The 20,046-nt window shown below is 46.9% G+C and overlaps 1 protein-coding gene across 2 annotated transcripts; it reads right to left on the bottom strand.

Annotated features, from left to right (window-relative positions):
* Nucleotides 1-5,509: 5,509 nt before the first annotated feature.
* MYNN (myoneurin) lies at nucleotides 5,510-18,701 on the bottom strand. Of its 2 annotated transcripts, XM_015411598.1 has the most exons (7): nucleotides 18,436-18,701; nucleotides 15,278-16,095; nucleotides 12,836-12,995; nucleotides 12,551-12,729; nucleotides 11,298-11,381; nucleotides 9,849-9,935; nucleotides 5,510-5,772 (listed from the first exon to the last, which is right to left on the bottom strand). In XM_015411598.1, the coding sequence occupies exons 1-7, from the start codon at nucleotides 18,699-18,701 to the stop codon at nucleotides 5,510-5,512; spliced, it is 1,857 nt and encodes a 618-aa protein (XP_015267084.1). The 2 variants fall into 2 exon arrangements, with proteins under 2 accessions (XP_015267084.1, XP_015267085.1); XM_015411599.1 differs by lacking the exon at nucleotides 9,849-9,935.
* Between the last annotated feature and the right edge of the window lie 1,345 nt (nucleotides 18,702-20,046).

Genomic DNA, 20,046 nt, shown 5'->3' with positions numbered 1-20,046 from the left:
ATCAGATGGCTTGTTTCCTTACAGGTCGGGGCATATGGGATTGTTATCGCTTGGATCTCAATTTAAGACAACCGCGTCTAGTTCCTTGGAGAGCTCATTTATGCAGGTGCAAAAAGCTGGGTCATAATCACTCCATGGACCCACGGTTGGAAGGTTCCATGATTGAGGTCTCTGAATCAGCTGCACTTAGTGTTAACGAAATGACTAAAGACTAATTTCAGCTCCATTCGAATGTTACTGCAGTAAGATTTACTACAGTGGTACCATGCATTCTTTGTCAGAATTGCTTTGAAAGTCAGGCTGCTGTCCTAAGTCTCACATAAATTTGCTTCTGTTGGGGGAAAGATGTTCACTTGTATTAATGTCTTTCTAAACTAAGGTTATATTAAGAGTTTGCTGGTTTAGACACACTGTTCACAATACAAACCTTTGGAAACTTCTTCTGTACAAGCTGAATTGAAATCAGGGTGTGGAGAGCCCAGATTCAACCTTAAGGGGAGCCATACAATGCCAAGTGAGCTCAGTTGTACCCGTGGTGAAGCCCCTATAAATTGTCCCTTTGGGGAAATACATGTCTACTGACTTTGGGGGAAATTGCAGCAGCATTCTTAGCAGCAGCTGTGGTCTTATTTCTAGTAATGAGTCAAAATTAGGGGAACCCCACTGCCTGGAGGTCATTCGTAGAGTCTATGGCTTGTGAACCATGCTCTGTATAGCCAAAGATGTTATGGAAATAAAATACCTCTGATGCTCTGAATTAAGACATCCAGGTGTGGCTTTTCTGTTAACTGCATGAGTGGGAAAAGCCCACAAAGTTAAGAGAAAATGTTTCTGACCTCCAGGTAAGTGTCCATGGCTGGGTGTTACGCAGGAACCTTCCCAATGCCCTCCCTGCAACAACAAGGCTTGTGACAACCTTTGACTTTGGCAGGAGAACAATTCCTCTCAGTGGAGGATTCTAACCATGGTGAACGGCACACTCACCACCAAACATATCCAGTATAAGAGAAGTCATGTTGGATCAGGCCAATGGCCTATTCAGTCCAACACTCTGTGTCACACAGTGGCCAAAACCCATGTGCCATCAGGAGGTCCACCAGCGAGGCCACACCCCAGAAGCCCTCCCATCAGATACAAAGGCAAGAGAGGCAAGTGGTTGGCGGTAAGGCTGAAGATTTTACGTGCAGAAGCTCAGGCCAGCCAAAAGCATATTATGTATGAGTTGCCTCAAAGATTTAAATGATGGAAAGATATAAGGCTGTGTCTGCTGCAAATGCAACAGCAACCACGGTAAAAACAACAACATCAGGAGCCAAGAAATGTTACAAAACAAATTTTATTCAACTCTAATGTTAAAATATTGCAAGCTAAATATTTACATGACCCCCTTATGGTGGGGAGTATAAAAGCAGGAGGCAGGCTATATACAGACATGAACAAGGAGAAAAATGCTTTGTATGTACATGGGAAAAATACTTCAGAAGTCATCTCACCAGAGGTTCATTGGCTCTTAACTCAAAACAGCTCCTCATAGTCTTGGAACTATTACGCTGGTGACGCTGGTAGGATATTTCCAAATAAGAGCTGGACTCAGGTGACACTTTTGTATTCTGTCTCCTCAGGAAGAAACAGGTTGACCCCCAAATCTGACAAAGCCCCTTCAGGCATAACAGAACCTGTGTGTCATGGATGGGCAGCCCTTCAGTATCTGAAACTTAACTGCAAAGTCCTGCCAACTCCAGACAAGACTTGACTGTAGTAAGTCCTACATAAGGGATGCGATGGAACGCTCCTGCATCATATCAATGAAGGCGCCAGGCTCTGGGGTAGAGTCATGGCTCAGGAGGGTCCATAGCTCAATGTCAGAACACAAATTAATTATAATTATCGTATGGCGTTGTATGTAGGATAGCCAGAAGGATCCTAAGATTGGCAGCCAGAAGTTCTAGCTCTTTTGCATTATGTGCCACTAGGTGATGAGCGAGACTTGTTTTTTAGGCAAGGGACATTTCAGAGGTGGTTTGCCATTGCCTTCCTCAGCATCACGGCCCTGGCATTCCTTGGAGGTCGCCCTTCAAATTCCTACCCACGGCCAACCCTGCTTCGCTTCCGAGATCTGATGAGATCGGGCTACTCTGGGCTATCCGGGTCAGGGCATCAGATTCAATCTCGCATGTCTATTAGGAATAACCGTTCTCTGCTTGAGGCTCTCTCAGACTAGACAATATGGAACTAGATGGACTCGAGTCTGACTGGGTAGAAGGCTGCTTCTTGCGTCCTCATAAGGAGTTTCAACAGAACCCTCCTGGTTACCAATCTTCACGTCAGTATAGGCCTACTAAATGAGTATATCTGAGTGGAAATCATATCACGATCACCCAAGACTTCTGTCTATCACAGTCAGTTGGAAGTGCTCATAATTATTGCTACAATCGATTTTGGCTCTCTCAGAGCCTGTGTAGTGTATGAGAAAGGAATTAAAACAAATCACCCATTTAAAATCTCTTCCTGTACAAAAGACAAGCTAAATGAGGTCTATAAAGTAAAACATCCGTATAAATATTAAATAGCTATGTCGTGTCTAGTATAAATCTAACGGTTTGTTTTTTCAAAAGCCTGAAAACCCCCTTTAAAAAAAGACACCATTTGTATGAAAGATGCGTTTCTAAAGTGGCAAGGGTTTCTCCAGAGCTTGTCTGCCACTGCAGTCCTACAATGAGGAAACGTCTCCTGTTAAATGAAGATGCCTGTATTTTGCAGAAGCAAACGAGATGGCAATATAGCTTGTTTGTGCTTGGGGGAGAAGTCAACATTGTCAGCAGCTGGTTTAGAGAATATTTCCAAAACTCACAAAGACCTGTTCCTGAAGTTCCCCTGACAGAAGCACCAAAAGGCTCCTGAAAGCCATGGGTGTGAGGAGAGAAGAGACCAGAGACCCATAGCCAGCTCCTGGGAAGCGTACATGGTACTTCTGTGCTGCCTGCACGTTTCCCCCCCCCACACAACTGCCAACTGATCGCCTGCCTGGAGGAAATGGGAGCCAGCCTTTCTGGAGGTAACTTACTTCCTTCCCACCCACTGACCCTCGTTCAAACTATTTCCCTCACACATTCACGCCTTGCCAAAAGCTGTCCCAAACACTCTGAAAACATAAATTGTGAGAGAGAACATGAGAGAAGCTGTAACAAAATGGCAAAGCATATGCTTTGCACCTTTATAAACTCTCCGGGTGAATCCCTGGCAGTTGGAGGGTCTCGGCGGAGCAGAACTGGTAAAAAAACCCTCTTGCACCTGAGTGCTACTCGCCTGCCAGGCTGGATGGGCCACTAGTCTCGCCTCAGAAATCATGCAAAGTGAACCATTTGCACATATATTTTCTTTTCACTGCCGATTTGGTTTCCCAAGCACAAAAGCAAACCTTGGGTTCGAGCCACTTAAACTCTAAGTAGCAGAAAAGCCAAGACCTTCCCTGGTGCCAGAGTTCTACATAATAGCACTTAGGTTACTCTCCATCTGTTGCACAGAGTCTTGATTGAACCCCTAAGCCATAATTCCCCAGCTCTTCCTTTCCCTGATTTGTTTCCCCGAATGACAAATGTAGACAATAGCAAGCAAACAAGCTAAAGACCACGTGAGCTACAATGCTAAAAACCTCCACAACGCTTCGTTCTTCATCTTTAACCTAACTTTCTAGGGAGACCAAAGACCTTTGTCTAATTTTTAACTTGAACTTCTCAGTGCTCCAAAACAGATGACAACAGTCACATCCTCACCTTATCAACGTTATTATATTTCCACCAGGTGTACCTCCTTAAGCCCACCTCTGGGGAAACTGACAAAGGATAGGTCTAGAGCAGTGTTCCCTCTAAGCTGAGTTAGGGTGAACTAGCTCACAGTTTTTTAGCCTCCGGCGCACACATTTTTGTCATAGCTCAGGAAGGATGGCTCCAGAGCAAACTAAGTTATGCAGCAGCCAAATTGCTTGCTCACAGTTTTAATGCCTGTAGCTCACAAAGTAGAATTTCTGCTCACAAGACTCTACAGCTTAGAGGGAGCATTGGTCTAGAGCCAGATACAAGAGCTAAGAATGGTGTCTCCATATGCAGAAGCAGCAGGTCTCTGATGACCAAGCAAAAGAAGACAGGCAACTTTTTCACACCCTGCTCTATGGCGTTTCCCAAAAGCATCTCTGACTGGCCAAAGTCGGGGACAGAATATTGGGACTAGAGTGACCATTAGAAAGATCCAGCAAGTTGGCCTTTGTTAAACATGTAAACACCTGAAAAGTTCTGTTGTGGGCAGACATGAAATTAAAAATCGCAAGTCACTATGGGGCAGGACTGTAGAAATATGATTTAACATTCACATGAAGTGTTACAGGAATGAAAAAAGGAGACTGGTGTCCAAAGAGCCAAAGGATTTTTTAATTCTCTTTCGGACAGCAAGATCACTTGCGTTACTCCCAAAATGTTGTGGGCCCTCTCCCCAGCTTCAGAGATAGCTTGCCAAGAGGATAGGTGTGTGAGAGACACAAGTCCGGCGTCCCCATGCTGGCCAATACTTTGTAAGCCTTTGTCTATGTTCTCCCTGCTTTCACCACAGTCCAGTGAGAAGTATGGAACAAAATATGGATTCCTAGGACTGATGCTACTACAAAACCGTTCACCTGGACATGGAGCCGCCGGAGAAGACAAACGGCCTTCGGAATGCCAATGGTTGTGACAGATGCCGCCACTGTTCACGTACCCTCTGACTCCGAGCTACAGGCCAACAATGGCTTCAAAACGCAACATTTGTCTGTGCAGTTCTCCTAAACCAGACTTCAGCTTGCTAGCCCCACTGCATCTGATGACTGTGGGAATCCAAGTCCTGTATACAACTGTAGTGCCAGAAGGCGGTGTGCTTGCTACAGGAGTGCTTAAACTTAAACACACACACACACACACACATACACACACTTCAGTTTCCTGAGAATCTCAGCCATTGTTTTAAAAAGTCAAGGGTTTTTTTAGTCCTTAGGGCTGTGAAAATACATTTAGAAATGTGTGGGTCACTCAGGAGCCAGGGGATTGCCAAGCGAGATTTCCAATTGTTGGGACACTGCTTCATGCCCCACAGAGCTCTATTTCCCTTCCCCGTCAACTGGCCAAACCGGGAAGGAACTATTCAAACTAAGCAGAACGAACCTTGGTGGCGGCTTCTTGGCTTCTATACAAACAATGAAGGCGCTCTAATCGGGGCCATTTATTGAACAGAGAATTCTTAAGGCTGGGGGGGGGGGGGGTATTCCATATCCTAGAACTCTATCATGATTTTTTAAAAATAAAGTTACAAACCGTGGTCCTAAATTAACCAAATGTAACCGAGAAACAGATGCACACCGCAGGCGCATTATCAAGTGTCCCTCACTGAAACTCAAGCAAAGGACCAATCTGGAAACAGCTCGCGTTATCATGTTCGCTTTACCGAAGGTCTCCTTGCTTCCAAAGTCTCCCGGAGATGCCCGGTGTCAGTACAGCTGCTGGAGGAAAACGAACTGAGGTTCTGAATACCCAGTGATGGCCGACCTCAGCAGTGTGTCCGAGGGGGGAGACTGGCTCTCAGTTATGGGCAGCAGCACCTGGTGGTCCTCCGACCCGATGGGGAGAGGCAACGCTATGTCGGAAGGCTTCACATCTGCGGATTCCAGCAGAGGGCTTCTCTCACTGGGGATGGAGTCCTGGTCGTTGAAGGAATGGTCGACCGTGATGGGATCCAGGGGGTTCTCGGAACCTGTGAAGACAGCGCCTAAAACGTTTTCATTCTTGAAAGCAAAGTTCTGCAGGGCACTAATGGCAGCAATAGGGGCTGCTTATATGCAGAGGTGGGAAAAGCTGCCTCTGCCATGCAAAAATGCAGTGAGCAGGACTGAGGCATGCAGGGATAGCATCCACACCACACCACACCACCCCTCCCTACCCCCTTCACAGTACACTGCTGCAGAAGTGCAAAAATAGTGCCAACCAGGGCTATTTTTGGGCAGGAACGCACAGGAACGGAGTTCCGGCTGGCTCCTGAGTTGGCCACTCCCAGCAGGAGTTCATTAGCATAACAGGCCACGCCCAACAGCAGAAACTCATTGGAATTGGCTACATTAGGGGTGTGTGGCCTAACATGCAAAGGAGTTCCTGCTACAAAACCCCCCCTGGGTTTTGACAACAAACAAGGTAAACAGAATAAGAAGCAAAAGGTGGGTGTGGCTGGATGACCACACTTCTGGTAACATGGGGGTATGGCCTAATATGCTAATGAGCTGTACTATCAGGGGTGTGGCCTAATATGTTAATGAGTTTCTGCTGTTGGGTATGGCTTATTATGCTAATGAGTTCCTGCTGGGCTTTTTTCTACAAAAAAAGCCCTGGTGCCAACTATCCGGCAAAGCAACGCCTCTCCCCCAACAGCTGAGCCTCAGATGAGCTTTTTTTTTTTTTTTTAAAGGTTCTGTTAGAGGTCTAAAGAGATGCCAGAGTTGTCACCATTCTGACTGTGGTGCTAAGCTCTGCCCACCTGATTGGATGCACAAGGGGGATTTGCGAACTGAGAAAACCTCTCAAAGCCCAACATTCACAATTCTGATCCAAGCACTCTGCCCCCTTGGGCCCCAGCCACGGGTTGAGCGGCTGAAGTATCAGGCTTCAGTTCTTTGCCAAACCTTCCCCCCCCCCCCCCCCCCATACTGTGCTGTTACAGCTGCTGTCAAAAACACCACAGATATGCATTTTTTAGATTTATGGTGCTGGGCCTAATTTTAACCTTTTCTGATTTCCGTCGGTGGCCGCTAGCATTTGTGCAAACACCAACAGAGATTCTAGGAGATCGCCGGACTTCTGGGATTTTAACACCCTCAGAGGATTGTGTTTTGAGGTCATACATGAAAAACCTTCGGCACTGTTTCAGATGGCTCTACACGTTTATAATACAATCACTGTAGGCTGCTAAGCTGGCAGAGTCGTAAAACAATTGCAATATTCCACACAAAGGTTAAGACAGAAGGTGGCCGTTTTGGTCACAAACCTTCTGGTAGAATAGGCCTGCACAGCTTGTTAACCCCTCAAGCCAAAGGTAGCCTTCTGGTAGGCTTACCAAACGCCGGCGGGGGAAATCTATTTCCTGGCAGGATGCGTGCCGCGGGGGACGGGTGTGTGCGCTCCCCCCGCCGTCGCCAGGATGTGACGCTCCGCGTTACTCTGGCAACGGGGCTGTTTGGGTCCCGTTGCCAGGGTAACGCGGAGCGTCACATCCTGGCGACGGCGGGTGCAGCGCGCACAGCCGTCCCCCGCGGCACGCATCCTGCCAGGAAATAGATTTCCCCCGCTGGCGTTTGGTAAGCCTACCTTCTGGCCAAATCAGGCGCCCAATAGGAACTCATGAAGTCTCTGGTTGTTTAGTCTGCCTAGGACTCTGAAACCAAAAGGTTTTATCAAGCCACCAGTGGTCGCCACAAACGGCAATGGAGCTCAGTGGGTTAAAAGTTGTCTGTATGGCTTTTTATTTGGGGGAATAAATTCACTACATGCAGAGTTAATTTGCAGCCATGGAATACCCTGGGGGTGGGAAAGGGAGTGGGGAGCTCTAAAATTCAGGGAGGAAAGGTCAGATATCCAACTAAAGCAGTATTCCTACAGCAGCATGTTGACCTCGAGGACACACTGTGAATTTGAACAATCCAAGCCCAAATAGTGCAGCTTCTACTTTACAAGGATGGGCTGAATTGTAAAGACAGGGAAAGTGTCAGCAGCCTCAAGACAACACAGGCCCCTGTCACACGGGCAGGAAACTGCAGAGGAGAAGTGTGGCTGTTTGCCCCGGGGCAAACTAACATGCAGTAAAGCGATCAGACCTACTGTGGAGGTTCTGTGGAGGTACTGTGGAGGTTCCATGGCAAGGGAGAGGTGCCGATCACAACACACGCCTGCGCGCAATGAAGAAGCGCGCGGCGCGGCGAACTGGTTTTCTTTTTTTGTGTACACTACGAATGCGCATGCTCCGTTGGGTGCGTGTGCGCATCCACGGAGACGTGGGGAAAAAAACCCAATTTTCCGCAAGGGGACATGGGCGGGCGCCGGATACCACCGGAAACGCGATCAGACGCCCGCCCTTGCCCCGCAGTTTCTGGAAACTAGTACCTCCAAGGTACTAGTTTTTTGCTGCGCTTTTTCGGCAGGAAGCCTCAGTTGTGCCACGGAAGCGCTACGCTTCCCAGATGTGCTGGTGAGATCGCGACCGGAAACTCCGCTTGTCTTCCGTATCTCTTGCGTGGCTAATGTTGCGTGTGACCGCAGCCACAGTGTACTTGGGAGAGACGGTGGCGGAGGCTGAAGGATGGCTGCAGCTCAAGAGCTTCCGTGTCTAATGACAAGGAGGACCTCCTGCTGTGTGTCGTTCCCCAGCAGTTCTAGAGTCCTTTTAACACGGCAGTGGTTTCACCTGGAAACTCATCAACAGAAAGAGAGAGACTCTGCTTGTAGCTGACATGCTGTTTCCCCTTTGAGTCAGAGCAAAGAAGGCTTTTCTTCACTTCGGCTTAAATGGGAAAGTCCCACGAGCTGTCCCAAGAGCACAGCATCACAGGGAAGCTCCCAAATAAAGTGGCGGCACGTGTGTGCCACCCAGGGGAAATCCCTGTGTCGAAACAGCCAAGGCATGTGTCCTTGAAGAAGAAGAGGAGATTGGATTTATACCCCGCCCTTTACTACCCAAAGGTGTCTCAGAGCGGCTCACAAACTCCTTTCCCTTCCCCTCCCCACAACAGACACCCTGTGAGCAGTGTTCCCTCTAAGCTGAGTTAGTGTGAGCTAGCTCAGTTTTTTAGCCTCCAGCTCACCCATTTTTGTCTCCACTCAGGAAGGAGGGCTCCAGAGCAAAATAATTTATGCAGCAGCCAAACTGCTCGCTCACCAGTTTAATGCCAGAAGCTCACACTGTGGAATTTTTGCTCACAAGACTCCACAGCTTAGAGGGAACATTGCCTGTGAGGTAGGCGGGGCTCAGAGAGCTCTTGACAGAAACTGCTCTTTTTCAAGAACAGCTGTGCCAGAGTTATGGCTTGCCCAAGGCCATCCAGCCAGGTGCAAGTGGAGGAGTGGGGAATCAAACCCGGTTCTCCCAGATTAGAGTCCGCACACTTAACCACTACACCAAACTGGCTCTGTGAAGAGAAGGAGACACTGAGGATTTTCTCTAAAGACATTCCCCACAATCACTGGCATTTGAACCTTTGTTACAGGTTATTATAAACCTGAAACAGCAATTGAAACGGTCACTGATTTACGGATGCATATTTCAGATTGTGCGCTGATTTACCAGTTTTGTTCAAATCAGTCGTGAATTTTCAGACTGGGCATCTACAAAGACTGACATCCTTAAGCCTTTCTCCAATACTTCACTAACATGCAAGGTAAACACTTTGGGGCATGTGTAAAGAGAGCCTCCAAATCGCAGCTGACTTATGGCGACCTTGTTGGCGTTCCAAGGCAAGAGAGGTTCAGAGGTGGCTTTGCCACTGCCTGCCTCTGTGGAACAGTCCTTCCCTTCCTTGGCGGCCTCCCATCCGAGTACTAGCCTGGGCCACCCAGGTCAGGACAACACTCTTGGGAAAGGTCTGCAATTCACACACGGGCAGGGCAGTCTACGTGGGGCTGGATGAACAGCGGTGCAGGCAGGGGCAGTTGTGCAGTAGCATCTGTCCCATAATAGGGCTTGCACAAAGTTAACTTGTGAATGACTCGGCCTCCGGAAAGGAGGCTAAACAGATGGCCTTTTGGTCCATGTCTCTACAAATACTAGATTTTTAAGAAATCAGCACTTACCTGCATGAACCTTTGATTTGTGCTTCTTTAGGTTCTTTATATCTGTGTAGGAATTTCCACACAGCTCACAGATAAATGGTCTCTCACCTATGAAAATAAATAACTAGTTAGGCTGCATTGGATGCAACTTAATCGCCCAACTGGAAGAATTTCTTACAATCTTTTTATGCCAAAATGCTGGGCTAATTTAGCATGAGGTGTTCCATAAACTAAATTAAGATCCAGTCAGCTGCCAGCTGGGGCCCCGGTCACACGGGCCGGATCCCCCGGGGGGGGGGGAGGCGTGGCTAATTGCCCCAGCCCAGTTTGATCTGCGATTACGCGATCAGAGGTGCCGGCGGCACACCACGGGTCCTTCCCTCTGCGCCGGTGGGTAAACGAGGGACCGGAGGGGAATGCTGCGCGCCGGCACGATCACACTACGGGAGTCTGGAGGCAACCCGTGGCAAACGTTTACTAGTACTTTGGAGGTACTACTTTTTTAACGTGCATTTTTGGCGGTAAGCCACGGGTGTGCTCCACTTCCCAGATGTTGGGGTGTGATCGCGCCTGGATAATCCGCCCACCATCCGTGCCTCTCCCGCTGCAACTTTGCCGTGTGACTAGGAATGTTTTAAAAAAAAAAATCCTGCCCTTCCTCCAAACAATTCAGGGCAGCATCAATGGTTTTCCCCTCCTCCATTTTACCCTCACAAGACCATCATCAGTGCTTAGTTCTCGTGGCCCTTTCTGACAACGCCCAGGGAAATGCCAATTGCAACTTTGGGGTCAGGAAGCAATTTTTTTTTCAGGCTAGTTTGGCTGGGGATCCTGGAGAGGGTTTTTTTGCCATCTTCTGGACATGGAACAGGGGTCAGTACGGTGTGGGGGGTAGTTGTTGTGAATATCCTGCACTGCGCAGGGGGTTGGACTAGATGACCCTGGAGGTCCCTTCCAACTCTATGATTCTATGACCCCTGTGAGGTAGGTTAGACAGAGAGAGTGACTGGCCTGAAGGCCCCCCCCCCAACCCGGTGAGCTTCATGACTGAGTGGGGTTTTAAGCCCAGGTTTCTCTTGTTCATCACTCTAACCACCACACTAGCAAAGCAAAACAAAACTGTGAATGCAATAGGATTGTTAAATCCATTTGTACCCTGCCTCTCTCCCCGATGGAGACCCAAAGTGGCTTACATCAGTCTCCTCCCGTCCATTTTACCCTCACAACAGCCCTGCCAGGTAGGCTAGGCTGAGACTGTGAGACTGGCCCAAGATCACTCCGGTGGATTCCAGGGCAGAGTGGGGATTTGAACCTGGGTCTCCCAGATACCAGGCCAGCACTCTTAACCACTATGCCACACTGGCTCTCGTATCACACATTCGCTGGTGGGCATTAAATGAGTTTGAGTACTCGCATATTAAGTGGGAAGGTGGAAGTAGCACCCAGGAAGGTATGGATGTGAAAACTGACCTGTATGGGATCGAAAGTGTTTGCTCAGTTCCCCTGAAGAAATGAAGCTTTTCCCACAAATGCCACATATGTATGGTTTCTCCCCTAGAGAGAGAGAGAGAGGGAGAGAGAGAGAGAGAAAGGAGTTAATTTTTGCACAAGCTATAGGACAAAAGCATGTGAAGAACTCTCCAGATTACACACACAGACAGACTTCAGTTTCCCTACTAGAAGTCGTTGGAGGAAGAAGAAGAAGAGAAGAAGAGATTGTATTTATCCCCCGCCCTTCACTACCCAAAGGTGTCTCAGAGCGGCTTACACACTCCTTTCCCTTCCCCTCCCCACAACAGCCACTCTGTGAGGTAGGTGGGGCTGAGAGAGCTCTTGACAGAAACTGCTCTTTTACAAGAACAGCTCTTATCAGAGCTACGACTTGGCCAAGGTCATCCAGCCAGGTGCAAGTGGAGGAGTGGGGAATCAAACCCGGTTTTCCCAGATTAGAGTCTGCGCACTTAACCACTATATCAAACTGGCTCCACACCATATACATCTCCCCTGCTCTCTTCTACAGACACACACACACACAGAGTGAGGCAGGCTGCCTGGTTCCTTTTGGACATACAGAGCAGCCTCATGTTCACCATCAGCCTTATGGTCTATCTAGCCCAGCAGGATCTACTCAAACTAGCAGCAACTCCCCAGGGTCCTTCCAATGGAAATTCCAAGGCTCTCATACATACAAAACATGCATTCTGCCACTGACCTATTCTGTTGAGCTTAAGACCATAAGAACATAAAGAACAACTGTGCTGGACAAAACCAATGGTCCACTGGTCCTCTTGCACACAGTGGCCAACCAGGTGTCACTGGAAGGCCACACTGTTGACCCCTGTGCTAGTATACAGGGCATTAATACCTTAACACAGGGAATCTTCATCTAGTCACCGTGACTCACAGCCATTGATGGACCTGTCCTCCATAAATTTGTGCTGTTTTCTTTTAAAACCAACTAAATTAGAGGCTATCGCTACATCATGTGGCAGTGGATCACACAAGTTAATTGGTGAGTGAAGAATTCGCTCTCCTCTTATAATCTATTTCTCAGCAGTCTAAGAAAGCACAACCCTCCTAAGCTTTGTGAGACAGATGATATGGCTATAAAGACCATGCAGCTCCCAGCCCTGCTTTGGAGACTCTGTGCGATCCCTTCCAGCTCCCTGGATGCTCAGTGGAACCATCCAGTATCTCTCCCTGCTCAATTGCTTAAGAATCACCTGTGTGCTTCCTCGAATGCGTGATGAGTGAACTGGAGACTGCAAAGGCTTTCCCGCAGGTGTCGCAAACATAAGGCTTCTCTCCCGTGTGTCGCCGCACGTGATAGGTCAGGGTGCTCGCCTGGGCAAACCGCTGACCGCATCTATCGCAGACGTATGGCTTCTCCCCACTGTGCTTCCTAAGTGGAAGAAACTGGTTAAATTCCGCCGATGCGCCAGCCATTTCCCCGCACAACAACATCCTTAACAGGATGAGCCCGTTTCAGGCAGTGCCCTTTCACTCACCTAGCGTGGATCTTCAGGTTGCTTGAGGTGGCAAACTGGAGGTTGCAGGCATCGCACTTGTACGGTTTCTCCTCTCCGTGATGCATCCGGCTGTGGAAAACCAGTTGGCATTTCTGAGCGAAGCCTTTGTCACAGAGTTCACATTTATATGGCTTTTCACCTACGGAGAGAATAAGGCTGCTTATTTTAGCCAGGCCATGTGAAGGACACTAAAATACAGGATGTTAGAATACACGGAAAACATGTTGAAGGTGACCCAGACAACAAGATAGATTATCACCAGCAACCAGCTTTTCCGCTGAGTCTCGCCTGACTCCCTTCCCCAGTGCAGCTCCCACACCCGGCTTTTGTTTATAGGAGTCCCACAATCTACAGCACAGCCTTTTTGGCGATCAAAAGAGGCCCTCTGCCATTGGAAAAGTTGGTAGGATCCAATCCGCTCTGTCTAAATCCAAGTCATTACACTCCATGTTGAATTCAGAAGAAGAAAAGATTGGATTTATACCCCACCCTTCACTCGGAGTCTCAGAGCGGCTTACAATCTCCTTCCCTTCCTCTCCCCACAACAGACACCCTGTGAGGTAGGTGGGGCTGAGAGAGCTCTGAGAACTGCCCTTGAGAGAATGGCTCTGAGAGGACTGTGGCTTGCTCAAGATCACCCAGCAGCTGTATGCAGAGGAGTGAGGAATCAAACCCAGTTCTCCTAGATTAGAGTCCGTGCTCCTAACCACTATACCAGACTGGCTCCCATTTACCCAAGGATCCTAAAGGCTAGGATTTTGGCTAGGAAGATTTCAAGAACTCAGACATAGGTCATGAACACTGCAAAGCAAATTAACCACCCTTTTCTGAAGAGATACACAGGGACTTTATAGGTGTTTTTTGGACATAAACAAAGAGTTTGTTTGGGGGGGAACGTACTAGAACAAAGCAGTTAACTGTGAGCAGCTAGAGGATTAACAGTGATCACTGACAGCGTGTTCTCATTTAAAAAACACCACCACCAAGCTGACCTCAGTTGTTTTAGAAAACTAGTCACCTTGCACATGAGGAATGTACTGGAAAGACCACACCCAGAATTCATCCCAGATACCACAACACAAGATGGCTGTTGACCAAATGGCAAGTTCTGTGAGCACTGGAACAAGGCATGAGATGGTGAAAGGAGATCACACAAAGAATGGCTCCCAAAACTTATGAAAAGGATGAAAAAGGTAAAAGGGAGGGGATATGGTTTCATCTTCAAATATTTAATTCCAAACAAAGAAGTTAAACAACAGTTCATCAAGTCTACTAAGGGCAGAAGTTGACAAAAAAAAGACCCAAGTCAGTCTGAGGAAGAAGATTTTGGTGGAATATAGGGGAAATATCCCGTAGGAGCAGGGCATTTAAGCAATGGAGGGTGCAATACCTCCGTCACTGGAGCTTTTCAATGTGGACAGGTTTATGAAATCGAATTCCACCTGCAGCAGCCTTTCTTTTAGCAGAGCTCAGACTAGTCAGTTCATTAGACTCCATCTTTATGAAATTCTTCAGTCTGATATGTTCCTTCCTGTTACATTTTGATCCCATATTGCCTACTTCAGACAGTCCATACAACTCTAGTTGCCTGAACTCACTATCTGAGGCAACAAAAAATTAAGAGCAATATTATTTGGCTCAGGGGCCCCCCAACATGATACCCGCTGGCACCTTTTCCGGCACCCACCAAGTGTTTTTGGGAAGTGGGCAAGGTCCACGTAGGGCTTCTGTCCAGCAAGGTTTCCGACTGACTATTGGAGACTTGATTGGCTGTGCAGATTTCTTTAAATGTTGCTTTGGCAGCCGCTGCCACCACAGCACTACACTGTGCTACTGAAATTAAGCTGCGGTGGCCATTTTGTGGCTGGCTCTGCCTCCTGCAGCAGCCGTTTTGTGGCAGCCATTTTGTTGCTGCACCCACCGTACCGTGTTAGAATTCCAAATGTATTCACAGGCTCAAAAAGGTCGGGGACCCCTGATTTACCTATTATCTCTAAAAACAAAAACTAGGTCTAGTTATTTCCATTAGTTATGTCAATTCCTGCATGCTAACAAACCCTGAGAGCTTTTGACAGGGGCAAGATTCGAACCGGCAGTTTTGGGGATCATCATTCAGCCTGTTGAGATTCTGTGACTACAGGAGTTAATTTTCAGACAGCGGAATATGTTACCCAGCCATTGTTAAACACATCTGTTACCCTAGAGATCACTGTAACTAGATAAGGCATGTGTGGATACTCTTCGTCAATGTAATGGTGGAATAGTTCCGGGGATCACTCACAATCCTGCTCCATGCAGTCAGCGGCAAGTACCAACCCACAAAACTACGGGACCCAAAGGATCAGAGTGAATGGAAGTTTCCTGCTCGAATTCACAAGAGGCAACCCCCTCCCCACCCCCAATCCGAACCACAGAACCTACCTGTGTGAGTTCTTACATGCGTTTTCAGCTGATTGCACTGAGTAAAGGCCTTCCCGCAGAGCTGGCACACATACGGCTTGACTCCTTTGTGGATCCTCATGTGCCGTCTCAGACTGCTGGCTTCAGAAAACACCTTCCCACAGGTGTTGCACACCGGCTTTGCCTTGGGGTGTTTCGGATCCAGTTCCTCTCCCAAGCTCTCCAACTGGTAAGAGTTGTTGTCGTTGGAGATATTGGACAAGCAGTGCTCTTTCAGCGCACAGTCCTGCTGTGCCTTTCCCCGTTTGGGTTTCATGGGCATAGTCTGGATGAGGATCTCCTGGGCGAGGATCTCCTGGGCAGTAAGAGTCTCGCTTTCCACCACAGGCGTCAGCTGCAGCTCAGAGTTCTCCCCGCCCTGGGCGGCTTGCTCCGTTATCTCGGTGGCCAGTTTATTTGCATCGAAGAACATCTCCCCCGAAGAGTCCTCGATGACATCGCTTGGATACTGCGCCGACTTGTCCAGCAGGTTTTTCTGAGCGCTGAAGGCTGTCTTCCGCTTTTTGCCTTGAGCGGGTTTCTTTTCTGGGGTTGCTTTTGCAGCTGGGGGCAGAATGGCATCTGCCAAAGGGGCGTCGGATTTCTCCTGGTTATTGTAGTCACGAAGGGTGAGCAGGCAAGTCTGCTGGTTCAGCGCAATGTTCCCAGTGATACTAGAGGTTTCTGTAGAAGAGGGATTGGCAATGAAAGCAAAGTCTTCCATCTTTATTTTACACTTAGTGACAACCTCCTCCACTCTGAGATAGTCGGCGGCCTGGTGAATATCTTTAACATTCCAGCTGCAAAGGAAAAAGGTTAATCGGCAAAGTGTGCCTGGTGAAGAAGACAAAAATGCCCGAAGAATCAGTATAAATATGCACACTGGATAAAAACAGATGCTTAAATATTTTTTTTAATTAAAACAGACTGCTTTTTAAATTCACACCAGGATTTCTTTAATTGCCGCTTGAAAATAGCCTAGCCTTAAACAGAAGCTAGATGTAACACAATCATGTTACATTTTTTGCCTCTTTTCGATGTACAACGGAAGGGAAATGGCAAAACCAAGGTTCAGATCTTTGCTTGGCAATGAAGCTCAAAAAATGTGGGGAAGTCACTGGCTCAGTTCAGATGCGAAACCAGCTTTAATTGAACTGACTATGGTTAGTGAGATCGTCTGAATACAGGTCACTCCACTAATTATGGATAGGTAGGATCCATTTAGGATCCGGAGCCGGAGGCTAAAAAACTGTGAGCTAGCTCACACTAACTCAGCTTAGAGGGAACACTGACCACAAGCGGCCTTAACTATGGCTTCATGTGATGTCTCAATGCAGACATTCTGGCTTATTCTCTGTGGATGCCCTCCCATGCTACAGAGAGAGGTAAAGAGAAATGAACCCAACATTTGTTAAGGCAAATCAGATTTGAGGGCTTGTGAACAGAATCTTGGTTTCACAAACTAACCAGAGTTAAAATAAACCGTGTTTTTTGCACAATGTCTGAACCAACCACTATTTCACAGGCATCTTGCAGGCACTGACACATGGAAGCCACTTTTCTGGATGCAGTCCTACATAGCTGGGGACTGTATGAATACAACATGGCCATAAGGATGGGACTGATTGCATGGGGCGCTCTCGTGAAACTGGCACTCCGTATTTATCTTGTACATGTGGGGACACACAAGACCTTGTGGAAGGCATCTCATTTTCCTCTCTCCCACTGTTTTTGTCTTTTCTTTCCCCAAAAGCTTCCATTAAATCTCCCCTTCTCTTGCCTTGGTCTCTCCTTCCCACCCACCAGTCAACCTACCTTTACCTCCCCCTCCACAGCATCTTCAGTTTTCCCTCCTTCCCTACCTTTGGCAGCATCTCCCTGGGAAAAGTGTGGCTGAATTGCACAGTGACGGACCCAACCTGCAACTCCCACAGGCCTGCAGAAAAATGGATGTGGAACCCCTACTCTGCCCTAATCCTCTTTTTTCTGTCTCTTGCAAGGAAACACATCCATTTTTTTAAAAAAACACACACTTTAAAAAATTCAGTTGACCAAAGATATCCTTTACCATTTAAACTCAAACACCAGGGAATGAAGAAGCAGGAAGAATCAGTCCCTTTACACCATTCCTGAGGCAAGAGAAGTCTGGAGTGAACCACTGCTTCTTTAAATACTCACTGGCAGAGTATTTGTCTTCTGTTTATGTGATATTAAAATACCTGGCTGATGTCCAGCTACTCTTAAGATGAGCCCTGTCGGATCAAACAAAACAGTCACCTAATCCAGCCTTCCATATCTTATGGCGGCCAATTAGATGCTTCAGGAAGGCCCACTGTCAGCCCTCAGACACTGGCAGTGGTATACTAGCTCTCACAGTGGAAGATTCATTTACCTACCACAACTGACCATGGAAAAAATAGACTGGGCTATATCCAACTGTCAGGCACCATTCAACATTATCTTGTGTATTCTAATTTCCCTTTCGGTGTCCCCTGCCCTTTCGGTGTCATCCATGAACACATGTGAAGCTACCTCATAGGGAAGTGATGGCGAACCTTTTAGAGACCGAGTGCCCAAACTGCGACCCAAAACCCACATTTATCGCAAAGTGCCAACATGGCAATTTAACCTGAATACTGAGGTTTTACTTTAGAAAAAACAACTCATACATTAACTTAAGATGATCCAAACAAAGTAAGGAAAGCAATCCCAAATGCTTTCATTTACTTAAAATTATTTGGCAGAGAATTCGACACTTTAATGATGGTTTGGGCCTGGCTGGGGCGATGTCACGCGTGCCCACCCGTGTCATAGGTTCGCCACCACTGTCATAGGGAATCAGACTGTTGATCCATCAAGTTCAGTACTGTCTAATCAGACTGGCAGCTGCTCCCCAGGGTCTCAGGCTGAGGTCTTCCATGTCGCCTACTACCTGATCCTTTTAGCTAGAGATGCTGGAGATTGAACCAGGGACCTTCTGCGTGCTAAGCAGACACTCTACCACTGAGCCACAGCCCTTCCCTTAACAATGGGCCTTCCCTTTACCTTCAAGCTTTCAAAGAGGGCCTGTCTTTTTAATTCTTTGTGCTGAATTAATTCTGAGTGCTAAACACACACATACCCAACCCCGTTAATATTACCTGTCAAGGTTTAAATTTCCTGTATATATGAACTCCAGAAGTTTCTGAAATCCATCGGCTTTCACTTGATTCTGATCCAAAACTACGTTACTGTCTGACGTGTCCTTGTAAAAAGCCCCAAAGTACTCACTGAAGGAAGCCAGCACATTTCGATGAGCTTTGAACTGAAATTCACCAATAACGATGGTGCAGTCACACAGGAAACCTGCCTCTCGCTGTTTGTTCAGCCTTTCCAGGAGATGCTCACAGTGGTGTGAATACTGCATTTTGGGGAATCAGGACTTCTTTGGTCTGAGAAGACAAAGGAACACTTTTAGTGGCAGGGCACCAGACTTTGTGCAGAATATCGAAGTAACCACAGTCCCTGCCCAGTACCCAAAGGGCTTATGCTCTAAACTAGTAGGACAAAAGTGAGATCATAACATAAGAAGGAGGTTTAACTACTACATAGCTAAGCATGGATTTTTATTGGCCAAAACAAGACTTAATGGCAAAACAGGTTTTTAAGGAGCTGTTTACTTGTGCCACCAATCATAGAGACGGCTATTAGTATAAGCACACTTTTCAGGTGCCACTGGACTGTTTAGCTTGTGGTATAAACTGCTTTTCAGCAAGATTTAAACGCACAGGGAGTGAAGTCTATAGCTAGTGATAGCTTTGGGGCAGCAGACCCAGAGAAGTAAATTCCTCAACATTTTAGTCCTCAGAAACATCTGCATAAGAAAGAATACCCCATCCTAATGTAGACTGTTACAAAGAGCAATTTCACAAGTGAACTTGACTGAAAAATCTATGCAAGCATGGATTCACTGCTGAGAATAAAATAGGTTGTGTTGTTTACTCCATTCTACTGTTATTAAAAGTTAACATCAAAACAGTTCAGTTATACGAACTGTTAAATAAAAAGCATCTAACTCTGAACCTTTTCTGCTATCAAAAGTATTGTAAAAGACTGCCTGTTTGAATTTATAACCCCACTTTTTCTCTTTGAATAGATGTTTGTATATATATATTGGAAAAAGTTAATAAAATTTCTATTAAAAAAAAGTATGGATTCACTGCATTCAAACCAAATTCAAACCTGAATGCAAATTACATGTTATTTCTTTCCATATGGAACCTCCGTAAAATATGAAAGAGATCAACATTCACCACCCTCCATGTATTTGAACAAGGGGTTTACCAATGTTTCAGCAGTACAATATGACTAATTATGGACACTTTATAGACCACTGTCCTAGCTATATCCTCCAAGCACCAGAAGCAACAATCATACCAAAGCGCACAGAATCAGTTATACTAATAATGGAAGAGCAAGTGAAGACTCTTTTATCATGCTATAATTTATTTCCTCCATTTTAAGCCTTTGAAATCAGCCTCCTAAATGAGTAAAGAAGGCAGATGTCAAAACGGGTTTGTGTCAAAAGGTAACTGGGCCTTGTCTTTAGACCAAGGGATCGGGAAGTTTGTCTCTTCATCCACTGCAGTTCCAGTTACACCACTGCCCCTTTATCCACATTCCCCAGGGATTCCTGAAATACTACTCACAGGTTTTGGGACAGCTGTTAACTTCCAACACACTTGGGCCTACTCAGTCCAGCCAAGGGACAC

The sequence above is a fragment of the Gekko japonicus genome, unplaced genomic scaffold (assembly GCF_001447785.1).
Source record: "Gekko japonicus isolate JY-2015 unplaced genomic scaffold, Gekko_japonicus_V1.1 scaffold11, whole genome shotgun sequence".
In the NCBI taxonomy this organism is placed as follows: Eukaryota; Metazoa; Chordata; class Lepidosauria; order Squamata; family Gekkonidae; genus Gekko; species Gekko japonicus.
The sequence above is the reverse complement of the archived record's forward strand: the minus strand, read 5'-3'. Positions and strand labels throughout refer to the sequence as shown.